This window comes from Labeo rohita, chromosome 15, assembly GCF_022985175.1.
Source record: "Labeo rohita strain BAU-BD-2019 chromosome 15, IGBB_LRoh.1.0, whole genome shotgun sequence".
NCBI classification, from domain to species: Eukaryota; Metazoa; Chordata; class Actinopteri; order Cypriniformes; family Cyprinidae; genus Labeo; species Labeo rohita.
The window spans coordinates 28,951,109-28,978,543 of NC_066883.1; the positions used below are offsets into that span (position 1 = coordinate 28,951,109).

A 27,435-nucleotide genomic window follows, 5' to 3' on the forward strand; every position below is an offset into this window, starting at 1 on the left:
TTATGGTATGAAGGACTTTGATGTGATGAATTTAACGCAGCTTTCGAGAAACTGGATGCTACAATTACATAACATGTTTCTGAAAATGGTCAGAATTTTAAGTTAATGTCATTTCATTGAGATTTGTATGCCATATTAATAAACAGTAAATATATTTTTTAATTAATTCATATATATATAACTGTTATTACTGTTAAATATAATAATGGATAAATAAATACAAAAGGCTACAAAACAAGATAACAATACGTTAAAAAATATTTACGTTAGAACAAACTGCAATGAGTTTTCTTGTTTTATACTGTAAGCACACGGAAGCCCGTTTCTGCCGCTAAATAAAAAAGGTTATTGTGAATTTTTATCTCAAATACAAACTTGCAATTCTGACTTTTTTTCTCAGAATTGTGATATAAACTTACAATTGCAAGTTATGAAGTCAGAATTGCGTAATATATACTCGCCCATAATTCTGACTCAGAATTGCATGATATAAACTCAGTTGCAAGTTATAAATCAGAATTGCGAGATACAAACTCGCAATTGCAAGTTATAAAGTCAGAATTCTGAGATATAAATTCACAATTGCGAGTTATAAAGTCAGAATTGCAAGATACTTGCAATTGTGAGATACAAACTCGCATTTGCAAGAAAAATTGTCAGAATTGTGAAATATAAACTCGTAATTCTAAAAAAAATGTCAGAATTGCAAGTTTATATCACACAATTCTGTCTTGAACTCGCAATTGCGAGTTTATATCACGTAATTCTGAGAAAAAAAGTCAGAATTATGAGCGAATTTATATCTCGTAATTCTGACTTTATAACTCGTAATTGCAAGTTTATATCATGCAATTCTGAGAAAAAAGTCTGATAAAAAAACGTGAGTTTGTATCTCGCAATTCTGACTTTTTTCTTGCAAATGCAATTTTGCATCTCACAATTCTGACTTTCTTCTCATAACTGTGAGATATAAACTCACAATTGCATATTATAAAGTTGAATTTTGAGGGGAAAAAAGACTTTATTTCTCAGAATTCCATGATACAAACTTGCAATTGCAAATTATAAAGTCAGAAGATATAAACTCACAATTCAGAATTTTTTTTTCTCAGAACTGCGTGACAAACTCACAATTGAAAGAAATGAAGTCAGAATTGCTGAAATTGCTAAAAACTCTCAATTCTGACTTTTTTCTCGCCAATGTGAGTTTGTATGTCGCAATTCTGACTTTTTTCTCATAATTGCAAGTTTATGTTACACAAATCTGAGAAAAAAGTCTAAAGAAAAAATGTGAGTTTGTATCTCGCGATTCAGAATTTTTGGCAAATGCAAGTTTGCATCTCACAATTCTGACTTTTTTCTCATAACTTTGCATATTATAAAGTCAAATTTTGAGGGGAAAAAAATTATTTCTCAGAATTCCATGATAAAAACTTGCAACTGCAAATTATAAAGTCAGAACATATAAACTCTTTTTTTTTTCTCAGAATTGCGTGACAAACTCACAATTGAGAGAAATTAAGTCAGAATTGCTGAAATTGCTAAAAACTCTCAATTCTGACTTTTTTCTCGCCAATGCGAGTTTGTATCTCGCAATTCTGGCTTTTTTTTCAGAACTGCGACTATTTCTCAGAATTGTGTGATATAATATAAACTTGCAACTGTGAATTATAAAGTTAGATTCCAAATTCCGACTTTTTTTCTCAGAATTGCATGACAACTGAGAGAAATTAAGTCAGAATTGCTGAAATTGTTAAAAACTCTCAATTCTGACTTTTTTCTCATAATTGTGAGTTTATATCTCACAGTTCAGAACTGCGACTATTTCTCTAATTGTGTGATATAAACTCACAATTGGGAGAAATTAAGTCAGTATTTCTGAAAGCGCTAAAAACTCACAATTCTGACTGCGTAACTCGCAACTGCAAGTTTATATCTCACAATTCTGAAAGTCGCAATAACCTTTTTATTATTTTTTATTCAGTGGCAGAAACAGGCTTCCACTAAAATGTGTTGTAAACACAGACTTAAAAATAAAAATAGGACAACCCACATACATATTTAACTTTGAACATGGTACAGTGCTGTTACAGCACCGCTAATGTACTGCTAGACTCTGTGTCTGACATCGTGTCAAAAAACAAGGCAGATCAAAATTAGGGGACGTCTAGGCTCTTTGGATTCGTCAAGACTGATAACAGCAGTACAATCAATGAAAGCAGCTGAACTCTCATCTCTGTTTCCACTGAACCAGTTCATGCTGATGTTTCTTATTGGAGCGGGTAAACATGATGCCATCATGTACGTTCAACCATCTGCAGTGGATTTCTCAAATTTAATAAGAAAGCCACAACCACTGTTTCTGCAAATCCAGACAATTTGGAAGGCAAATCAGTAATTGTGCTTGGAGTGTGTGTTTGTGTATACATGTTCGTAAGTGGGTCTCTTCTGGCTGTTGGCCAATGGTGGCAGACAGAATCTCAATCCAGTCATCATGTGTTCCACCAATGGAACTGAAGGTGCATTTGCTGCAGGCAATTCCACAGCTATTTCAATTATGGGCTTTTTGCTAATACTATTACAGCTATAATATTTTACACACATTAAATTTTAATATTCATAAAAGCTTCACAAAAAGTATTCATAAAAGCTTCATAGCTTCATAAAATTAAGGTTGAACCACTGATGTCACATGGACTATTTTATTGATGTCCTTATACTTTTCTGGGCCTTAAATGTGGTAGTTGCATTGGTCTCTATGCAAGGTCAGAAAGCTCTAAGATTTCATCAAAAACATCTTAATTTGTGTTCCAAAGATATACAAAGGTCTTACCGGTTTGGAAAGACATAAGGGTGAGTAATTAATGAAAGAATTTTCATTTTTTGATAAACTATCCCTTTAACTTTCTTCTCAGTCATAATGTTAAGATAAAACTGTCACTTTGTACAGAATTATGTCTTAGATCTTGGATTATATTGGGTCTGTTTGTGTGTGTTTGGTGGGAAACGGAACTCTAGTCAGTATTTTTTTTAACAGGACCCTTGAGACCATTGTAACAACTGCCAGGTGCTCCACTGTGAGACTGAGAGTGAGAGCCAGACACACACACACACATACACATACAGCCTGACCACCAGTGATCTGTCTCTGAGGATTTAGTGGCCTGGTGTGGTAATTGAGTTTGCTGACCTGTAGACTGACCCTGGTGGAGAGCAAGAAAATGACATTAAATAGGAGTCACATCAGAGGCCTGGCTGTGTGTGTTTGTGTCACAAAGGTAATAGTGTAATACTCGCCTCTAAAAAGACCGTACACAGACCATGGAGAAGATACACGCTAGTACAAACAAAATGCACACACACACTGACATACACAGGTGTTTCTTCAACTACAGCAACGTTTACGCCCCAGGGGTTGTATATATATGGGTTGGTCACATTAGATCTGTCTCCTGAAAACTCAGCTTTGTCATCACAGGAAAAAATTACATTTTAAATATATATTAAAATAGAAAACAGTCATTTTAAATTGTAATAACATTTTACAGTATCAAATAACTGCAGCCTTGATGAATACAAGACATAAAAAGTGTGTTTTTAAAAGTTTATTTACTCAAACACCACAGTTGAAGAAACACCCCCACATGTGCACACAGCTGTACCTCTGTGCTACTGCGCCCCAGGCTCCGTGTTTATTGGTGAGGATGTTGAGGATCTTCTGTTTCAGCTGATTGGCTGTCACATGATCACGGTGTTTGGCGGCACTGATGAGGTGATCACACATCGTCTCCTCTTCTTTCCTGTCTGCCGCGTACTGTGCGCAGTTAGACTGACCGAAATATGCATGAAAGAAAGAGAGAGAAAAGATTTACAAGATTAACATCTACAGTAAACATCACAATGAATTAGTACAGAAAAGAAAAATGCTACTACATGAAGCAGAACTGAGGGATAGTCCATCCAAAAAGAAAAGTGTCATTATTTACGCATTCCTCGTGTTGTTTCAAACCTGAATTATGTTCTTTATTCCACGTAACACAAAAAAAGACATTTTAAAAAGAGTTTATTGTCCATACAATGAAAATCAATGAGGCCTAGTGTTTTTTAAAGTGCCCCTATCATGCCATTTCTAAGGTTCCTAATATATTTTGGGAGTCTCCTGCATTAGGTTTACATGCATGCAAGGTCAAAAAACACTTTAATATCACCTCATTTTCCAGCGATTCTCAAACGATTCATTCGAAGCAGTTCAAAGATTCAGTCTCTCTAAACCCCTCCTTTCCTAAGCTTACTCTGCTGTGATTGGTCAGATGGCTCAGTCTGTTGTGATTGATCTACTGCATACAGGGCATCAGAAACGATACATCTATTGTCATCGATCTATATTTTGAATGCTCGATAGAAAATATAAACATGTATTATTTATCATTTGACCCAAATAGACTGGATACTGAGCCATTTTTAAGAGCAAGTGTTTTGTGAATCCCACGAGATTAGAGAAGCAGTTGTCAGTAAAATGACATGTTTGTGGGCAGGGTCAAGTTGTTTGTGGCCAGCCAACGTAGAACACAGGCGGGATTTATGCAAATCTGTTACACTGTGACGTGCAGCCATCACGGAAGTGGGGTTCAAATTACTAATGACTCATTTAAACTGTACAGAGTCGATTCTTTATTTTGGGATTTCGGCTTTACAACTGTGCAGATTGTTTACATTCACGAAAAACCTACATTACACACTGCATGAAAGGCAATACTGGAAATTGCCTAATAGTGGCACTTTAACTTTCATTCACCCCACTGATTTTTATTATAAGAAAAAACATGCCTCAAAACATCTTCTTTTGTGTTCTGCAGAAAAAATAAAGTCATACAGGTTTGTAACAACACAATGGTGTTTTTATTTTTGGATGAACTGTCTATTTATGAACAAAAAATGGCTTCCATTACAATGTCAGCATACAAAATATATTATATATTTACCATTTACTTTCCCATTTACTCATCCTCATGTTGATCCAAACCTTTATGATGTTTTCACTTTCTCATGGTTTCACTGTCAAGACATTTCACATAATGTCTGAGGTTTTTTTGTACATACAATGAAAGTTAGTCAAGTCTTTGTTGTTTTGGTCCCCATTGACTTTCATTATATGGCAAAATCAGCTAAAACATTTGTCAAAAAATCTTTTATGTTCTGCAGAAGAAAAAAAGTCATACAGGCTTGGAACGACATGAAGGTGTTTTCCTTTTTGGATGAACTGTCCCTTTAAGAACAAAGAATGTCTTCCATTACCATGTCAACATACAACATATATTGTGTATTTACCATTTACTTTATTTACTTTATCATTATATGGCAAAAACAGCTAAAACATTCCTCAAAACATCATCTTTTGTGTTCTGCAGAAGAAAAAAAGTCATACAGGTTTGGATGGTGTTTTCATTTTTGAATGAACTGTCTATTTGTGAACAAACAGTGTCCATTACCATGTCAGCATACAACATATATCATATATGTACCATTTACTTTCCCATTTACTTATCCTAATGTTGTTCCAAATTGATGCTGTCACTTTCTCACATTCTCACTGTCAAGATATTTCCCAGAATGTTTTTTGTCCATAGAGTCAAAGTCAATAATGTCCTGTGTTGTTTTGGACCCCACTGATTCTTTTGTGTTCTGCAGAATGAAGAAAGTCATACAGGTTTTGTAGCAACATGAGGGTATTTTCCTTTTTGGATGAACTGTCCCTTTAAGAACAAAGAACGTCTTCCATTACCATGTCAACATACAACATATATTATATATTTACCATTTACTTTCCCATTTACTTATCCTAATGTTGTTCCAAATCTAAATGATGTTGTCACTTTCTCACATTCTCACTGTCAAGATTTTTCACAGAATGTCTCCGGGTTTTTTTTGTCCATAGAGTGAAAGTCAATAAAGTCCTTTGTTGTTTTGGACCCTGTTGACTTTCATTATACTGTATGGCAAAAACAGCTAAAACATTCCTCAAAACATCTTTTGTGTTCTTGCAGAATGAAGAAAGTCATACAGTTTTGTAGCGACATGAGGGTGTTTTCCTTTTTGGATGAACTGTCCCTTTAAGAACAAAGAATGTCTTCCATTACCATGTCAAAAAACAACATATATCATATATTTGCCATTTACTTTATTAGCTATATCTACCATTTACTTACCTATTTACTCATCCTCATGTTGTTCCAAACCTAAATGACGTTCTCACAAAAGAAGATATTTTACCAAATGTCTCAGAGTGTTTTTTTCTTTTTTGTCCATACAGTGAAAGTCAAAACGGTCCTGTGTTCTTTTAAACCCCTCTGACTTTCATTACCTTGGACAAAAACAGCTGAAACATTCCTCAAAACATCATCTTTTATGCTACGAAAAAAAGTAATACAGGATTGGAACGACATGAGGGTGTTTTCATTGAATGAACTGTCCCTTTAAGACCCAAGAATGTCTTCATCAAAATACAATATATTGCAGTACTTTCCCTTTGGGGTTTTAAAGGCACTTAAAATGCAGTAATATGGATATTTGATGGCACAGACACTATTAGATGAGAACAAACCTTGAACTGAATTGAGCTGAATGATAATATTATTGTCTTTTGTAGAGCTGAATAGAATACTGAACTGACTTGAGCTGAATAACACCACTGTTGCCTTCTGCTTATAACTGAAATAAACTTGTTTTATAATTGAACTTTACATTTCTCTTTACTGAAGAGAACGATCTTTTTTAGAGCTGTGTTATAGCATAATTTAAATTTGTCTTATATTTAAAGAAGTCTGCATCACTGATTCTGTTATTTTTCTGTTCATTACCATGCAGCTGCATCTGTATTGAATAAAGCACTATATAAAAAAGGGTAACTTGACTTTAAAGTTTACTTTTTACACAGACAGAAGCTAAAAACAGGCACTATAAACAGCACTGAGACTAAAAGGCCTCTCAGACTAAGGGTGACATGAAGCAGCCCGCGACTTTATCTTCCCGCTACAATAAGATTGTCTACCCACGTGGACCCCAGGGGGGATCTCTTGCTAATATTCAAAATCTAATTTGCTAACACAAGCCGGTGGGGTGCAGGGGAACGGAGAGGAGGGGCGAGGGGAAGTAATTGAATTTCCTTCCTTATATTTGAATTCTGTCAGATATTATACCTCGACATATTCTTCAAACAAGCGATAACTCAATCTCCCGGTGTCATCTCGGCTTACCACGAGCCGCGCTGACAAATATCAAACGTTATTTATCACTTCAAGGGAGGATATGAGGGTTGAAAGTGACACCAGCTTAATTGTAAAAATATCTTATCTGCTTACTGAATCTTCAATCCGTAGACGGAGGTAATAAAGAAGAAGAAGAACTAGAAGAGCCTGCCATCCTCCTCCAAGACGGGATTGAGGGGCAAGACGATGTCTCCGGTTAGCTGGTGACATCGCCTATCTAATGCCTGCTGCGTTTTATCTAGCGGGTCAAGGATCCTCAAGAGCAGTATATAAAACAGCCGTCTCAGGCTGCGCGTTCCAGATAAGAAACTCATCACTCCATCACTACATGTACTGGTGTGTCTGTGTGAAAGAGTGTGTGTTCACCGCATGATGCCATGCACTTGCCCTCAAAGTTTCATATTGTAGATACATGATGACGGATTCCACCGTAAGCGCTGCTAAACCTTGATTTACATTTACAGAGCGCACTGTATCTCTGTCAGAATGATAAAGATAGGTTGATACTGATATTCTAAGAAGTTAGTGTAACATTAATCTTCACACTGAATATATTACAGGTATGAGGTAGAAGAACTGTGTTATATTGTGAAATCAGTCACGACTAAAGCCTAAAACATCATCTTGACCAAGTAATATAGAAAATTGTTTGTTTTCTTCCTTTGTAGAAATTCTGGTAAAGCCTTCATGTGTAATGGATTATAAAAGCTGTTTTAATGCATTAATTATGCATTGTAATGCACCTTATAATGCATTGTATGATTTTATGAGTAATTATAACCACAGTTATAATACATTATAATGCTATTTATTGCTACACCTTTTGAAAGTATAATGCATTAAAACTAGGCCTGTCAGTTTAAAGTGTTAACATAATTAATTATTTATGAAAAAATAACATGGTTAAAATATTTTAACACAGTTAATGTACTGGCCCAGCCCCCAGACCTATACATCATCTTAAAGTCCATACAGTTGGCTGATGACAAGCTTGATCAAAGACTATAGAAACGGACTTTGATATGATGCAGGGCAACACCGCCATAAATGCAGTTATGCCCTAAAATTCAAGATATTGAGGCTCCTGTATGAGTTTTTTGTCTTTTATTTATATGATAAGCGATATCACGCGAGCAGCGAGAGCAATCACACGAGTGCTGTTTGTCCCAAATGTGATTTTACACAACAGTTCAGTAAATTTAATACTGTGTTATATTTTAAACATGATATTGTCTGTTTTTGCTCAGTTTTGCCAACAAAAGTATTACTTATAAAGCCACAGCAGAATTGTTGTGCATCTCCGAGCAACACAGCGGTGTTTGGTTTTTCGAATGAATCCGCATTTTGAACGAATCGGATGAACAAATGATTCAAAAGCCCATTCATAAAGTGAGCTGTGTACTGAATTCCTGAATGAATCAGCCGTTTGAACGAATCAAATGAATGAATGACTCATAAGAACATTTACCGCCACCTGCAGGCAGTTTTAGTTTCTTATTTAGAGTTTTATTTTATTTAAAAAAAAAGGAAAGAACACTTTAAAGGGATTTCACTTGTATAGTTATACATAATTATAATAAAATAAATAATTAAATATAATTATATAGCAGTTGTACTTGGTATAAAATATTTCAAATTTACATTAAATCCCCTTCAGCCATGATTATATTCACAATACATCCTGTCTTCTAGCATTTTACATGTCAAAATAAAACTAATCATATTTTTGGTTTATGTTTTAAAATATATTTTTTTGCTACAGAGTATTTTTTTATTTAATTTACTTTAATGTTATTTTATCCTTTTTTTTTTGGAGTTCAAAAAATAAAATTAAAATAAAATTAATCATATTTTTGGTTAATGTTTTAATATATATACATATATATATATATATATATATATATATATTTTTTTTTTTTTTTTTTTTTAATGTAATATTATTTTATTAGATTTATTAGTTTTTTTTTTTTTTTTAATTAAAAAAATATTAGGCTTTATTATGAACAGTCAATATCAAATCAAATCAAAAAGGCATGTGGCCTAAATCTTTTCATACTAGGACAAATATACTGATCTTAACAGAGCTTCCACCTAAACCTTAACAGAAAGAAATACCAGTGTAAAGAACATTTTCTGTCTCTTGATAGAAATAGCTAATAATTTAAAATGAGACATGAATACAATCGCAAAACATTGTTCCTTACTTTTCAGAGGGCGCTTATGTATAATTTAGGGAAGAGTTATTAAATTTCTCAGTACTGAGCTAATATATGTGGCTTAATCCCCTGTAGGAGACATGAGCAGAGGATTATGGGCCTCCCCCACTGCTGGCTTTACTACAGATTTTCTCTCGTGTTATATCGGATTCGCAAAAACAGATTTCTTTGTAGATTGCTTAGGTTTCATATGGATTCAGTGTGTGATTAGACTTCTGATCTGGGATTGGTTATAATCTGTGTTTTAGCAGATCTATCTACTTAATTCATTCATATTACACAGAAAAATATCTAAATAAACTGATATGCATGGTGTAAAAACATCACCTACCTCAAACTCTGCATGCTTGTGGACGTCCTCGGCTCGCTGTCTGTTGAGAATGAACTCTGCTTCATTGGCCACTCGAACAATATGATCCTTCATGGCATGACAAAGGAGTCTAGAATGAAGAAAATACAGGAATTTTAAAAAATGGCCTTCAGTCAGTCCCTAAACACACATAAAGTACACATCTGCATGTCACACACAATCAACCCCACAATTCTCTCTTTTATACCCTTATAGAAAACGCAATCACTCATTTATTATGGGATCTAGGTTACTTTGCGTTAATTGTCATTTTACACATCATTAAGTCAGCTTTGTTTTAATTAACAAGAACCTTGGCGTTAAACGTAATGCTGAGCGTAAATTTCCGTTCTCATCCCGCAAAGGGTCTTTAATCTGGTATAGCATTCAAATGTGCATGCTTCTTTAAGTGATGACAAGCAATAAATAACATTTGGAGCTCAGAGGAAGAAGAAAAAAAAATTAAACAACCTCATTCTCAGCATGATAACGGTTCAAATTTAAATCTAGGGCATGACTTCAGTACTTCAGTACTGCCAGAGAAGTTGAAACACAGTCATCATAATATGAAGAGTGTGTTAAAACATTTAATGAGTATTTCTAGGGTTCCAAAAGACTAAAACAGTTGCAGCCTCGATGACTTATATGAGAGTGAGAGTGAAACAGAACAGGGGCTCCAAATCAGTGGCACAGGGGTCACAAACGTCCCAAACGGTGACATGGTGTGGCTCATAAATCACAGATGCCCTACTAAAAACTGGATGTATCTAAATAAACTGGAATAGGCTGTTATATAAACACTCTGAGGCTGAACATTCCTGCATTTTCTTCAGAAATAACTCCACAAGCACACGTTTTACACAGTGCTTTAATACTTGTAAGTTAGTTTGTTATTAGAACATAAGCAAAAGAGGCCAAACACAACATTAGTCTCATTAAATTGTTTAAATAAACTAGCTAGTGAATATATGGAGTGTAATCGGTGGCTTCTGGAAGAAAAATCACCTTCATTCTGTCCATATATGTTTTTTTTTTTTTTTTCAGTGATCTCACATAAACCTTGAAAGATAGACCTACAGTACCATTAGGTGCCTTATTTTTAAAAATAAATATGTATAAAACTTTAAGTATAATTAGCTGTTCAAAAGTTCGGGATCAGTAAGATTTTTTATGTTTTTTTTTGTTTGTTTTTTTTTAAAGAAGATTCTTATACTCATCAAAGCTGCATTTATTTGTTCAAAAATCCAGAAAAAATAGCAATATTCTGAAATATTATTTCAATGTAAATTAGCTGTTTTCTGTGTGAATATATTTTAAAATGTAATTTATTCCTGTGATGCAAAGCTGAATTTTCAGCATCATTTCTCCAGTCTTCAGTGCCACGTGATCCTTCAGAAATCATTCTAATATGCTGTTTTATAATCAATGTTGAAAACAGTTGTGCTGCTTAATTTTCATTGGAATCGGTGATACTTTTTTCAGGATTCTTTATTAAATAAAAAGTTAAAAAGAACAGCATTTATTTAAAATAGAAAACTTTTGTAACAATATCATTTAAATGTTTGTGGTTAGTTAATTTTTAGAAAGAAATTAATATTTTTATTCACCAAGAATGTATGAAATTGATAAAAAGTGATAGCAAAGATTTCTATTTTGAATAAATGCTGTTCTTTTTAACTTTTCATTCAACAAAAAATCCTAAAAAAAGAATCACAAGTTTAAAAAAATATTTTGCAGCACAAGTGTTTCCAGCATTCATAATAAAAGTAATAATTCAGCAATTTAGAATGATTTTTGAAGGATAATATGACACTAAAGACTGGAGTAATGATGCTGAAAATTCAGCTTTGCGTCACAGGAATAAATAATATTTTAAAATATATTCAAATAGAAAACCATTATTTTAAACTTTAATAATATTTCACAATACTACTATTTTTTCGGTACTTTTAATCAAGTAAATGTCTTAAATCTTAATGATCCCAACTTACTGATCCCAAACTTTTGAACAGCAGTGTATATTTCAATCAACATGTTTATATATCAAAATCCTAATTTATAATAATTATTATATTTTTATACATATGCATTCATTTTTGTAAAAATAAAAAATAAAAATAAAATAAAATTACACTAATTACTAGGATGCTTTCATGTTTTTGAAGGAAGTTCAAAAACATGCATTTATCTGATCAAAAACTGTAAAAAAAAAAAAAAACAAAACAAAAAAAAAACACATTTTTGGGAAACACTGTAACAGCTTTAAAATAACTGACAACTGTTTTCTTTTTAAATATATTTTAAATTGTAACATGTAATTTATTCCTGTGATGCCAAAGCTGAATTTTCAGCAGCTATTATTCCATATTTCTGTCACAGAAATCTTCAGAAATCATTTTATTATACTGATTTGGTGTTTACTTATTTATTTAATTTAATTCTATTTTATAATAATGTAAAACCTTCACAATTGTGATCAATTTAGTGCCTCCTTACTTAATGTATTAGTTTTTTTTTTTTTTTTGAAGGAACCAGAATACCAGAAACCAAATACTGTGTTCAGAAAAGAAATTATGTGTACTATGGAACCCCTACAGGGAATACATACGAGATGAGAGGAAAAATATATTTCAATGCTTTCTCTTGCAATTATATTGTTGGGAAATTATATTGCATATTAACTGCAGGCATCAGTGAGCCGCTATTAATATGTGAGGCATTAAAATTGCTTTTAAATGTGCGCTCGCTTTTTACTTTCACTTTCACGATTCATGATCACACGTACTCTGTTTACTACGGAGCGACAGAACTTAACGTGTTTTACAAGATTAGATGTTTGTCAGTGGTGCTCAGGATCTGCAAATCATTCGCCATCGCTATCAGTCATCTTTCCTTACTCTTTCCTTACACTGCTAGCATGTCTCTTTAGTGGCTCCGTAGAACGCGTTATTTGTTTTCCGTGCCTTTCCGAATACGAAAAGGCACATCTCTAAGGGCCATTGTTACAGACAGACAGACAGGTAGGCCTGAATGACTGATGTACCAGCACCCTGGACAGCGACTACCACTGCTGACTCAGGCTTATTGTCCAAATGTGTGTGTGTGTTTGTGCACAGATGGGTCAGCAGATGGGTGTGCAGGTTGAGCCGCCCTGGATCAGCTTCACAACAATGATTCAAAGCCTAAACCTGACAAACACATGGACACAGACATACGCATACACAAATACAAGTATACCTAAAAAAAAAAACAGCATGACTAAAAAACTGTACACATTCTGGACAGGAAGTACATCAGCAGGTTTATTCAGCCACTCTCTCTCTATGCTTATCTCAGCATATTTTCCACTCTGGTCAAGCAATTTCACACAAAACACACACACAGACTGTAGTCACAGTAGCTGAACGAGAGGCTTAGGGGCTAATCTGGTTCCCTCCCTGTTTTCTAGTCGGCCTCAGAAATGTCTGGTAACCCGACACGAGAACAGACCAGCACTAGGTAACCAGTTTAAAGTGACATTAGCTATAGTGATGTGTGAGCTAGTAATGGTGTTTGAGGAGTAGACGTGAGACTTTACCTTCCCTCGTTGATAAGCTCAATGAAAGCCAGGCCAGCGTTCTTCTGGATGGAGTTCTGCCACTCCTGAAAGAAACAAATATTTGTCATTAATATGTGGATTGTGTTCCTTTTTCATTAGTATGATTAAAAAAGCTTGTGCAACAGGGGAAAAAGTATATCCAAAAATAAGTGTTGAGTTAAATCCATTAGTGTTGACTGAACTAATTTAATTTTTTTTTTTTTTTGTAATATAAAGTCACATTTAAACCAACGTTTAAATGTTTTACTGGACCCAGACTTTTGATCTTAAAATGTTACAATTCATGATTAATTAATTAACCATTATATTTCTAAAACTTTAATAGGACATTCTAAAAATTATAATATTTAATTAATATTTGTTGTTAAATTAATATTTATATTTATTTATATATCAGTGTTATTATTAATATTTTTTATTAATATTATGAATCAGTTTTTATTTTGATATTTTATCTTAATGTTTTATTTTTTAACATTTTTTCATTTTTTTTACATTCAGTTTCAGCTAACTCTATACATGTATCTATATATATAATTTAATTATTATTATATAATTTATATAATTTAATATTTACAATGTAATATAATATAGGTTTAAAAATACATTTTAGTAATTTATTATGTAATTTAGTTTCATTTTTATTTCAATTTTACTATTTTAGCTCAAGTTGAACTAAATATATATTAATATTTTAAATGTAATATAATATAGATAATATTTTTTTTAAAAAACAAATTTAAAGTTAAACTTTTTTACATTCAGTCTTAGTTTTTTATTTAATATTTGACAATTAATATAATATGGTACAAAATTATATAATTATATATATAATATATATATATATATATATATATATATAAATTATTTAATTAATATTTTTTAATTAATATTTACATTCATTTTACTGAATGTACTAAATATTATATTTAGTTTAACTAAATATTATATTATTATATATTATATTATTATATTCTAAATATTATATATCAGTGCTATTATTAATAAAATCAGTTTATATTTTGATATTTTATTTTAATGTTTGATTTTTTTTATGTTCAGTTTCAGTTAACTATAACAATCATATGTATAATTTAATATTTTAATGTAATATATATATATATATATATATATATATTCATTCTTTCTTGGTTTTAATGTTTTAAACATTCAACTATAATAATCATATTTAAATTTTTTTAAAAACATTTTGATATCTATCTATCATCTATCTATCTATCTATCTATCTATCTATCTATCTACATATGGTTGTGGTGTTATTTCTACCTTTTTTGTCTATTTCCAATCATAACGTATTTTATGTCTAAAGTATAAAAATATTATTTAATTCTGTGCATTTAGGATATACAAAAATGAGCATGACAGCAAGAGAATTCGTTTAGGGTTAGATCCAAAAAGTCCTGGTAAAAATGGATTGAAGCACATCTGTAAAACAATAAATAAAAATAAAACCAGTGGCAAAAACATCTGCACACAAAAATCCCTCTCCTACAGTCTCATGTTAAGCCTAAATGAAACATCCAGCGATAGTGATCGCAGCAAATTGGATTGCTATGTATTTGAGAAAGCAAAGATGGCTTTGAGGTCACATACAGTCTACGCGATCGAGAGCCAAAGCCATAAAAAGCCTGGAACCCGGCCCTGTGCGTGTGCAAGCATCTTTTCTTCCTCTGCGCACAGATCCGTAAACACAGGAGAGATATAATTGCTGAATGAAACTGTATCCTCTTGCCCCTTAAACACAGCCATTTCCTCCCTGTGAGCACCCAGTGACAGATCACCGAAGACCCCCGTCTAGAGACCGGCCCTCTCGCCTTGCCTCCAGCGCTTTTGAGGCCTTAGGGAACGTCTCACGCCCTCCCTCTCCCCGTTTCCCGGGTTCTCCTTCCTCCACTGTCTCTCACACACAAGGCACGGGTCTGGAGATGATTAAAAGGCAGTCGTGCTTCTCACTATGGGAAATTCTCCTCTGTTCTCCTGTTTGCTCTCTAAGGTACGAGTTAAGGGGGAAGAGCATAAGATGGGTTGAAGTTCAAAAGGAAAGAGGGCATTTGCAAAAAGTGGGCCTCAAAAATATTCCCCTGTCCCATGGTGAGAGAACAGCCACTCGGGATGGATGTGAACGATTCCCCTGAGAATTATGGTATTTTAAGCATTTTATACAGACTGTCTATGTGTTTCGAGCATTTTTAGGGGTTCAAGTGCGTAGCACTGAAACCCTATAGTAATTTTTAGAATGGTCACGCACCAGCGATCTCCACGTAAAACTGATCGTGCAGACCAAACCGTAAGCCATAGAGACTTGAAACTTGGAGGGATGGTAGTACTCACACCCCTGACAATGTGACCAATGCTCAGCCCAATCGGCCTGACGGGGGCACTACAACGATCAAAAGTATGAAATCGCTCATAACTCCTAAACCGCCAGTCACAGCCTGTTTTATGTCATCGGAATCCTTGGCTCACGCCGAACAAAACACATGCCTCAGACTCGATCATGAGGTATTTCACATTTTTTTTGCGACACGATCCGTCGCAAAGGGACACAAAAAAACATTCAAAACGGGCAGGGCCACTTTCAGTAAAATGCCTATAACTCCTGAACAAAATGAGATATTTCCACCAAACTCAGAACACTTATGTAAGAGTTGAATCTGAGGTCACAGTAAAAAAAAAAAAATCATGGAGCTTGGCCACTTGGTGGCGCTATAAGAGGGAAAAACATAAAAGCGGCTATAACTGCACAACCATTTCTCCAACATGAAGATCGGTGTGCGTGGTCTTGGTCCGAAATGCCACAAGTGTCTACAAGGACATTTGTGTATCTCAAAAAACATGGGTTAACAGGGTTAACAGACGTCGATTGGAACGAAACTCAACAGGCCTGTTCGACTCACATACCCAAAAGTCTGAGAAAAATTGAAAAGAAATCAGTCTCTAGTGGGCGATATTGCATTTTTCAAGGGTGCAGTGTTAATTTTGACAGCTAATTTCGATTTAGTCATAGTCTTCTGACTAAAATGCTATGTAGTTTTAGTCACATTTTAGTCATCTGAATTGTTTTTAGTTTTAGTCGACTAAATATCATAAGATTTTAGTTGACTAAATCAACAGTAGATTTAGTCGGCTAAAATCTAATGGGTTTAGTTACAATGTAATGCATTTATTAAGCATTTCTCTAAAATTACCAAACTCATTGTATAGGTCTGATATTATGGTTTTATGATGATAGACACAGATTTAACTGCTGTGATGCAACACGCCTTTATATTAAAATTAAATGAAACCACATCTCATAAAGAAACAAGAACATGTTCTTCTTTTCAATGAAATACCAATAGTTATATAGACTAATTATGCATTCTTTATAACTACTTGTTTATCACATTCTTCATTTTTTCCAGCAGACATATTTATTTATATAAATAAAATTAGATTAATCTTCATTAGGGATACTAAAGGGATTCAGTCAAAAGCAGTGAGTGATTTTCTGTCTTTCTTTTGTTGCTTGATGGACATCAGTGCCACAGACAATAGCAACTAAATTAGACTGCTGTCCTTTTAAAACCAAATGCACAGATGCAATGAACTGATGCACGTCCCATTTACATTCACATAAGACGTAACCAAGAGTGTTTACGTCTGTAGCCATCAAAACGGACAATTCAACGTAATTTTGTGTGTATTTCTCCATTCATGAGACGCAAAAGAGTACTTGTGCACTGTGTGAGAGGCGCTGCCGGATCGAAATAAGTTCTCTTTTGCGTCGTCAAATTTATCCAATATGTCAAACTGTCAAATCATCCCTCCCTAACATTTTCGTCTCGTTTTTATTTGTTGACGAAAATGTCAATAGATTTTCATTATAGTTTTTGTCATTCAGAACGAGTTTCTGTTTCGTCATGCGGTTTTTCGCACATACGCACAATGTTCGTATAATATGACAGAACTACTCATTCCGGACAACTTTGCCTCTAGAATCACTGCTGTCAATCAAATCGTTTGTTAAATAATTGAGAAGACGTAAAAAACTACTTTTGTAAACTAGTCATAGGTTTTTTACTTAATCTGGAAAAAACAAAAAAAACAATGCAGTACAATTCTCTGGACTCTCTGGGCTAATAATTATCAGAAAATGTTGAAATTTACCCTTTGGGAAGCTATAACGAGGTCATTTAGAAAAGAGGCCTGTCCAAATTTACCCAAAATCCTATGAAGCCTAAAGGAAAGTGCTAAACTTTATTTTGCTGAGCACATGCAACAGACGATTCTAAACAAGCATGCACAGTTTTTAAGGGGATTGGATCACAGCTGGTGCTATAACAGCCATAAAAATTTAAAAAACATCATATTTCTATGGTAAATTACCTGGGTTTGCCAAAAATGCTTTTAATCACTGATGTAGGTGGGTACAGCCTTGCTAAATAATATGTAATGTTTTTTTTCCTATATGATTAAATGCCTTAAGCGCTTGAACCCCAGTAATCGCTGTTTGTAGCTATATTATTTTCTTTTAATTGTTTTATTCCCCTGTTTCATATTATGACATTCATGTTTTCTGTAAAGACTTTCTTTGTAAACACTATTTTTAAAGGTGCTGTATAAATAAAGCATTACTTAGTCATTGATGACAGGGAATGCTGGGAAATACAGCCGTTTTGGTGGTTGGGTGGTTTTAATTGGTAATATACAGTGGCATAAAAATAACAGAACTAACCACATTTTCTAAACCATTTTTGCTATTTCTTCTATCCAACTGGCTGCAGAAACAACAAAAAAGAAGAATGCCTGTATGAATTCTATACTAAGAACTTGGAAGTCTCACTTCCAAATAATCATCTTCATCATCGTCATTTTCTCATCTTCAACAGACTATCTTCAGCAGCCCATTATATATATAGCATATACAGATTATAATTTGAGGTGTAACAAACTTCTTTTTGCTAAATAAATATTGTTAATGAAACACTGATATTTGGTGGCATAATGCACAGAAATTCATATATTGAGGCTTTAAAGTGATAGGTCACCCAGAAATGAAAATTTTATCACCCTCAAGCCATTTTATGTGTATATGACTTTCTTCATTCAGACAAATACATTCAGAGTTATATAAAAAAATGTCCTGGCTGTTCCAAGCTTTATAATGGCAGTGAATGGGTGTTGAGATTTAGAAGCCCAAAAAAGTGCACCCGGGAGGTTAATAAGAAGTGATGAACACAGAAGCGCAGAGGAGACAGCAAAACAAAACACCGGTCACGAATTAAAAGTACAAAATGAGGATTTGTAAAGGAAAATGTTGGAAGATTTTGATATTATCCAAGAGAAGACTGGCTTTCACTTTATATGATGGATTTAAGCACTTTATTTTGCTTGAAAATCTCATCGCCCATTCACTGCCATTATAAAGCATTGAAGAGCCAGGACAGTTTTTAATATAACCCAGATTGTATCTGTCTGAAAGAAGAAAGTCACATACACTACCGTTCAAAAGTTTGGGGTTTTTTTTTTTTTTTTTTTTTTTTTTAAAGAAATTAATACTTTTATTCACCAAGGATGTATTAAGTTAATAATTAAAAGTTTATTAAAAGTTAATAATAAATAATTTACATTGTTATAAAATATTTATATTTTGAATGAACACTGTACTTTTTAAACTTGTTATTCATGAAAGAATCCTGAAAAAAAAAAAAAATCACAGGTTCCAAAAAATATTTGGCAGCACAACTGTTGATATTATCCAACATTGATCATTCTAATAATAAATCCGCATATTAGAATGATTTCTGAAGGATCATGTGACACTTAAGACTGGAGTAACAGCTGATAAAAATTCAGCTTTTCATCACAGGAATAAATTCTATTTTAAAGTATGTTAAAATAAAAAACATTATTTTATATTGTAAAAACATTTTGCAATATTACTGTTTTTTTTCTTCATTTTTAATCAAATAAATGCAGCCTTGATGAGCATAAGAGACTTCTTTAAAGACTATTACAAGTCTTACTGACTCCAAACTTTTGAACGGTAGTGTACATCTAGGATAGCTTGAGGGTGAGTAAATCATGGGGTTATTTTCATTTTTGGGTGAACTATCCCTTTAAGAAATGAAATTTCTGTCATTTAATTCTGTGGAACACAAAAGAAGATATTAAGACATTCTGAAGAACTGTTTTTGTCCATTGGACCCCATCACCTTTCACTGACAGAAGAAAGATAGAGAGGTTTGGAACAACATGACAGTAAGTAATTGATAACAGAATTGTATTTTTGGCTAAACTATCCCTTTTAGTGTCAAATACTTTTGGAGCCACTGTAAAACTGCAGAGCACAACTGACGAACTGAATAGACTAATAGATTTTTAAAAAATCAAAGTTTGAGATGGGAAAAAAAAATCCAAAATCACACACATTGGTGAGCATCCTCACTACCCCTCACTGAGGCAGAAAGAGACAACGCTGGGGCGCATCTGGTCTCCAAATGTTGTAACTGACCCAATATGCCTCCCTCTCTCTATTTCTCCTCCACTATTCATTATCTACTCAGCAGTCAGGCGGTTCGTCGCCTGGGATCGTCCGCCTCAGCTCAGTGCTTCTTCACTAGCCTCCGCTCAAGTAGAGCAGCACCCACGTGACAAAAATAAATAAGGAAATACATGCAGATGTGGGGCACACTGGCCTGCCAAAAGAAAAATGACATCAGCCAAAACACAGAGCCAAGTCCCCGTCCGCTGTCTCTTCTCGCACTAGAACTGTAACACATTTCTTTTAAGCCTTTTTTTTTCCTCTTTCTCTTCATGCTGGAGATTGAGGGTCCCCGGTGGGAGGTGAGTGTGATTGTGAGGGGATTTTGGGGGGCTCAGACGAGTATGCCGTCCATGTGATGTGCATTAGCGATGACATGTACCTCCAGAAGGCGGTAATGCGATCCCTTATGTAAAAGAGAAGATCACTTCCGGCCTGCCATCTCCAGCGAGGGACTTATACTGGGAGAAGCTGACACACCGGGCTGATGAGCTGATGCGGAGAGTTTATCTTGTATTTTAGCACAGGAGGTTTCAAACTGTGGTCCGGGGAGCCCCAAGGGGCCGTAAGGGGGCCCACAGAAAAGTTTAGAGAAAAATAATTGGAAAACTAAGCAAAAATGTATATACATAAATAAATAAAACAAAACAATGATAATAATAACCAAAAAATAATTATATATATATATATATATATATATATATAGCATAAATGAATGAATGAATGAATGAATGAACGAACCAATAAATAAAAAGTATGAAAACTTAATAGAGATTATAATTATGCAAAATAAAACAAGAACAATGATAATAACAATAATGACAAAAAAACAACTGTATAAACTTAACAGAAAGCAAGAGTAAATAATCAATAGTCAATAAATAATTCAATATTTCAACTAAATAAAAAATAAAAACATTAATAAGTAAAACATTGTACATAAAATTATGATTGAATAAATAAATGAATAAATACGTAAAACACATAAATACATGCATATAAATACATAAAACAATCATAATAATAATCCTCAAAAAATCATAACATAAAAAATGAATGGATGAACAAACAAACAAACTAATCAATAAATGAAAAATACAAACCCTTAACAGAAATTATAATAACAAAATAAAACAACAACAATAATAACAAAAATAACAAATGTATAAACTTAATAAAAACGTAATAGAAATTATAATACAATAAAACAACAACAATAATAACATAAACAAAAAACAAACATAAACACAGACAAATGTATAATCTTAATAAAACTTAATAATCAATACAGTCAATAAATAATTAAAATGTCAACTAAATAGAAAATAAAACCATTAGTAAACAAATAAAAAAACATAGAATTATAAAAACAATAAATACATACATAAAGGTGTCAACTAAATGGAAAGTAATATAATAAATAATAAATAATAATAAATAACTATACATATTACATAAAAATAAAAAATAAATAAATAAATACATCAAGAGTTACTTTAATAGAAAGTACTACTATAATAATTATTAATTAAAAAGTAATTAATTCTAAAAAGTTGAATGAAGGGAAAGCTGAATGAACAAACACATAAATAAAAAGTATAATAATAGACATGATAAAAATAACAAAATAAAACAACAACAATAACACAAAACTATAAATAAATACATAAATATATAAAAATACATAGACTAAATAGAAAGTAATAACAAATAATAACAACTATACAGATTACATCAAAATAAAAAAAATACATCAAGAGTTACTTAAAGAGAAGGTACTACTAGAGTAGTTATTAATTAAAAAGTTATTAATTATAAAAAGTTGAATGAATGAAAAGTTGAATGAACGAACAAACCAATAAATAAAAGTATAAATAGAAATGATAATAATAACAAAAAAAAAACAACAATAATAAAATAAAACAACAAACAAACAAACAAACACACACAAATGCATAAACTTAATAAAAATGAATGGTGATATAATAATAGTAAATAATCAATATAGTCAGTAAATAATTTAAACGTCAACAAAATAGAAAATAAAAAGATTAATAAAAAAACCATTGAATAATAAATAAATAAATGTGTCAACTAAATAGAAAGTAATACTGTAATAAATAACAACTATACAGATTACATAAAAATAAAAAATAAATACATCAAGAGTTACTTAAATATAAAGTACTACTAGAGTAATTATTAATTAAAAAGTGAATACTTATAAAAAGTTGAATGAATGAAAAGTTCACTGAACGAACAAACCAATAAATAAAAGTATAAAAACGTAATAGAAATGATAATAATAACAAAACAACAACAATAATACAATAAAATAAACAAACACACAAACGTATAAATTTAATAAAAATGAATGGTGATATAATAATACTAAATAATCAATACAGTCAGTAAATAATTCAAACGTCAACAAAATGGAAAATAAAAACAAATAATAAACAAATAAAAAATACATTGAATAATACATAAATACATACATTTATACATAAATAAAGTTGTCAACTAAATAGAAAGTAATAATAAACAATACCTATACATACATTAAAAAAAAATTTCAAGGGTTACTACTATAATAATACTCAAGTACTACTATAATAATAATTAAGTTATTTATCAATCGTTAAACTATTCATAAAAGAAAGAAAGAAAGAAAGGTGCCAATTAAATGAAAGCAAATCATTTTATAATTTTTTATATATTTATTTGTTTACAGTTTAAATTGGTGCTTACAGTAGTAGCCTTCATATTTTCTGAAGGTGTTTCCTTGAAAAAAGCCTCATCATTTCTGGGCGGATCACATCTGTGTGTGTTTTCCCACAAACTAAATGACTACTTCATCTCTGACCTTTATATTCCATCCAAAGTTTATGATCTTTTTGCATATTTCTGCTTGCATTGTTTATGCGCTTTCTTGATTCATGTAAGAGGATAAAAATATGAAAAAATCCCCTTTCAGTACACAGGCCAATGGGTCGTCTTATCTCTCATGATTATGATTGCAATGTCTGACAAGTCACCTCCTTGCTTCACTGAAAACTTGAGTACATGCTGTTTCAAAGCCAAAAACTTAATTTCACTCAAACTCCAATCATCTTTTAACCTACGCCTCCAAATTCCAGTCACAGCTGTCAAGCACTCCTGTCAAAACTGCCTGCCAAAACGTACTCAGCTGAGAATGCAGTCATTAGCCAAAAATGTGCACCACAAAAACCGTGGGAGGAAAAAAAAAAACTGTAGTTGTAGCACTTGTGCTTGAGCTGTGCACCTCAGCCAGCCCGTTTTTTTTTTTTCCTCCCTCCTCCAGCTTTGTAACCCACAAACTTTAATGGCTCTTGAGAATTTGCAGCATCTCAATCCAACCTGTCAAGAGACAGAGGGAGCGCTTTGCTTTTATCTGCTCAGAGCTGCTCCCGACATCTGGAGGCCGTCCATCGGTAAATCTCTCCGGCTCCACGCTAGATCCTTTATGTATGTTTAAGCTGCTACACGAAACAGACCCGGACGACCTCTGCGGCCTCCGCTGCCACTTGACTGGATAGAGACACCGGCTGTCGGCGGCCTTAGATGAATAACAGTGATTAGGAGGCATAAATAAAAAAGTGCAAGATGATTATCGCTAATTTATTCATAAAAGTGACAGTTCGCGAAACAGAGCGGGTCGGAAGGTCACGAGCGGTGAACGTCCCGCTGTCTGGGTGCATTAGTGTGGAGATGAAAAGGGGAAAGGCTCGAGGTTGTCGGACTCGCAGCAAGGACGTCTCCTGCCGCGACATGATTCGTACTGGGATGTGGGGTGTGTTCAGATGCGCTCCAAGCTTTTTCTTATAGAGATAGTTCCCAAAAATGAAATCATTATTCATCCTCATGTCTTTAGATGTTCAAACAGCTGTTTTCCATACAATGAAAGTGAAGTGTGGGCACGGTGAATAAATACTTAAATTTTAGTCTATTCCTCAAGCTGCTGCATGACTTCAGAAAATATGAAATAAATAAACGTCATTCAAAAGTTTGGGGTCAGTAAGATTCTTTTTGTTGTTGTTGTTTTTTAAGAATTTAATCATTTCAGCAAGGTTACAGTAAAGACATTTAAACTGTCACAAAATAAATTTTTATTTTAATTATAAGTGTTGTTCTTTTGAACTTTCTATTCATAAAAACTCTGGGGGGAAAAACTTATGGTTTCCAAAAATAAATAAATAAATAAAAAATAAAAAATTAGCAGCACAACTGTATTCAACATTAATAAACAAATGTTTCTTGACCATTGTTACTAAATAAATTTCTATTTTAAATAAATAGATATAAATAAATAAATAAATAAATAAATAAATAAATTCTTTTTAACTTTGTATTCATCAAAAAATTCTGAGGGAAAAAAGAACCTCACGGTTTCCAAAAAATAAATAAATAAATAAATAAAAATAAAATAAAATAAAATAAACAAGAACAAATCAACAGCACAACTGCATTCAACATTAATGATATTAAGAAAAATTCTTGATCATTGTTACAAAATAAATTTCTGTATCAAACCTCATGGTTTCAAAAAATAAATAAATAAATATAAATAAATAAATACAAATTAAACAGCACAACTTTATTCAATATTATTATTATTAATAATAAAATGCTTCTTGACCATTATTACAAAATAAAAAAAAATTGAAATAAAACTTTTCAAATAAGTGCTGTTCTTTCTGTTCATCAAAGAATTCTGAAAAAAAAACAATCAGTTTCCAAAAATAAATAAATAAATAAATAAATAAATAAATAAATAAAATGTAACAAACAGCATAGTTACAATATAAATTTCTATTTCAAATAAGTGCTGTTCTTTTGAACTTTCTGTTCATCAAAGAATTCTGAAATAAATAAATAAATAAATAAATATTATGGTTTCCAAAAAAAAAATAAATAAATAAATAAATAAATTCAATAAAATAAAAAACAATTGTATTTAAAATTATTGATTTTAAAAATTTAATTTAAAAATGATAATTAAAAATCTTGACCATTACTGCAAAATACATTTCTATTTTAAATAAGTGCTGTCCTTTTGAACTTTCTATTCATCAAAGAATTCTGGGGGGGGAAAAAAAATCTCACGGTTTCCAAGTAAATAAATGAATAAAGCACAACTGTATTCAACATTAATGATAATTAAAAAGCTTCTTGAGAATTGTTACAATATAAACTTATATTTCAAATAAGTGCTGTTCTTTTTCTGTTTATCAAAGGATTCAGAAAAAATAAATAAATAAATAAATAAAATACATAATTATATAAAAAATAAAATTATTTAAAAAAAATATTATATAAATAAATAAAATAATTAAATAATAATAATAATAAAAATAAAAACTGTAAAAATAAAAACTGTATTCAACATTAATGACAAAAAAAATTGTTTCTTGACCACTGTAACAAAATACATTTCTATTTCAAATAAATGCTGTTCTTTTGAACTTTCTATTCATCAAAGAATTCTGAGGGGAAAAAACCAACTGTTTCCAACTGCTTAAAATTCAGCTTTCTTATCACAGGAATAAATTACATTTTAAAAATACATTAAATTCTAAAACCTTTATTTTAAATTATAATAATATTTCACAATATTTTACAGATTTTATTGTATTTTTGATTTAGTAAAGGCAACCTAGGTGAGCACAAGAGACTTTTTCCAAAAACATAAAAAATCATACTGATCCTAATACTTTCCCTACCTATAATTCTCCTTTACTTCCTCTCTCGCTCAGCTAAAGAATCAAGCCTTTTGTTTTTTGAGCCCTCTGGTTTGGGCAACATGTTCTAAATCAGATCCTACAGTGAGCCCGTTATGAAGGCTTTGGCTCCAAAGAGACTTTCCTACGTCTGAAAGCCGTTTTGGGCCCAGGCTCTGGTTTCATCCCCTCTTTGGGCAATCGATATATCAGGCTGTTTCTACCCTGGGAGCTTCTAATGGCAAGGACTCTTGGAGTGCCGGTAACATTATATGTCTAACAGGGGCGGAGGAAGAGAAAACCAGGAGCTTGAGTCTCAATGTGATGCTTCACTCTGCAATAAATCCAAGTGGCAACAAAGCGGGCAGACGGCATAAAACAGATAAAGGAATCCAAACGTTCAATGCAACCGGGGAAAGGATGGCTGAAATCTTCAAAAGGAGAACAGCAGAACAGCAGGACTCATCCGGAGCGCCACAGCGTCTGGAGGACGCCACCTTCGTCAGGGCAAACTAAGAGCAAATGTACAGATCGGTATGGACTTCATAGAGTCAGAGGTGCCACTCAACGACTAAAAGCTCCTGCCCCGCCGAGCTCTCCGACCGGCTGGATTCGGAGGAAGAGATGCTGAGGTAATGGCTTCCTTATGGACTCCCGGCGCAAGAGTGATGGGCTGACAGAAGGTATGTTAAATATCTCCCGCTCTGACTACAACATCGGGACCCTGACCCCTTTGAAAGGAAAGGCTTAACAAGGGACTCCGAAGGTCAGCGAGCTGTAATATGTCACTGGGATTTAAAGGGAAGACGACTGCCTTGTGTTTACATGAGCTGGGGTCACAATACTTTCAGTCCAAGAAGGAAAAATGTGGGAAAAGGTAGGAATATTTTAACCCTATAATGCCTACTGTATTATATATTATGCACACATTTCTAAGGTGTCTAAATGACTTTTCTTTTTTTGTTATCTGAAGGTTCGATCAACTTGCATTTAATAAAATAAGATGTTTCAGACTAATATGTCATATGTCTGGCTTTTCAGAGTTAAAATTTGTAACTATATCAGCAGCGATAGGAATGATAGTTCAGTCAACTAAAATAAGTTCAGTCAACTTGAAATCTTAAGTTGTACTAAGTAACAACTTAGATATTTGTGTTCGCTAAACTTAACACATGGGTAAGTAACCCAGCTGCCTTAAAATTTTAAGTTGATTCAGCTCAAATATCTAAGTTGTCACTTATAATTTAACATTTCAAGTTGAATACATTTCTTTTGAGTTGACTGAACTTCAAATTTTAAGGCAGCCAGGTTACAAATTATTTTAAGTTGACTCAACAAATTGTTTTTTACAGTGTAGTTATAGTCACTAGTTACTTCTCACAAAGTTAGTAACTGAGTTACACTGCCCTCCGAAAGTTTGGAAACACCCCTGGCAAAGTGTGGTTTTGGATGATATCAGCATAAATCCTTATTATTTATTGGTGCTAATACATTAAAGTAACTTGACATTATCATTGAAGACCAGCAATAATAATTTTTTTTAATTTGATTACATAATAATGGCAATATATACATGTCAAAGTGAGACATGCCCCTTTGCCAGTGGTGAAGCCTGGTTTAAACTTGGCCCAGGTTTTTAAAAGATTTTTGGGTCAGCACACATTAATAGCTTCAACAACTGATTGCCAATTAAGTTTAGAATACAATGAATTTAGGCC

The 27,435-nt window shown here is 32.6% G+C and overlaps 1 protein-coding gene across 1 annotated transcript in view; it reads right to left on the bottom strand.

Annotated features, from left to right (window-relative positions):
* nbeab (neurobeachin b) overlaps nt 1–27,435 on the bottom strand; it is a 366,342-nt gene that overhangs the window by 149,305 nt on the left and 189,602 nt on the right. Inside the window, exons 34-36 of the mRNA XM_051129640.1 lie at nt 13,408–13,472; nt 9,813–9,921; nt 3,663–3,829 (exon numbers count right to left, since the gene is read on the bottom strand). Of these exons, the coding sequence (XP_050985597.1) occupies nt 3,663–3,829; nt 9,813–9,921; nt 13,408–13,472 (341 nt within the window). The remainder of the gene's footprint in view (nt 1–3,662; nt 3,830–9,812; nt 9,922–13,407; nt 13,473–27,435) is intronic.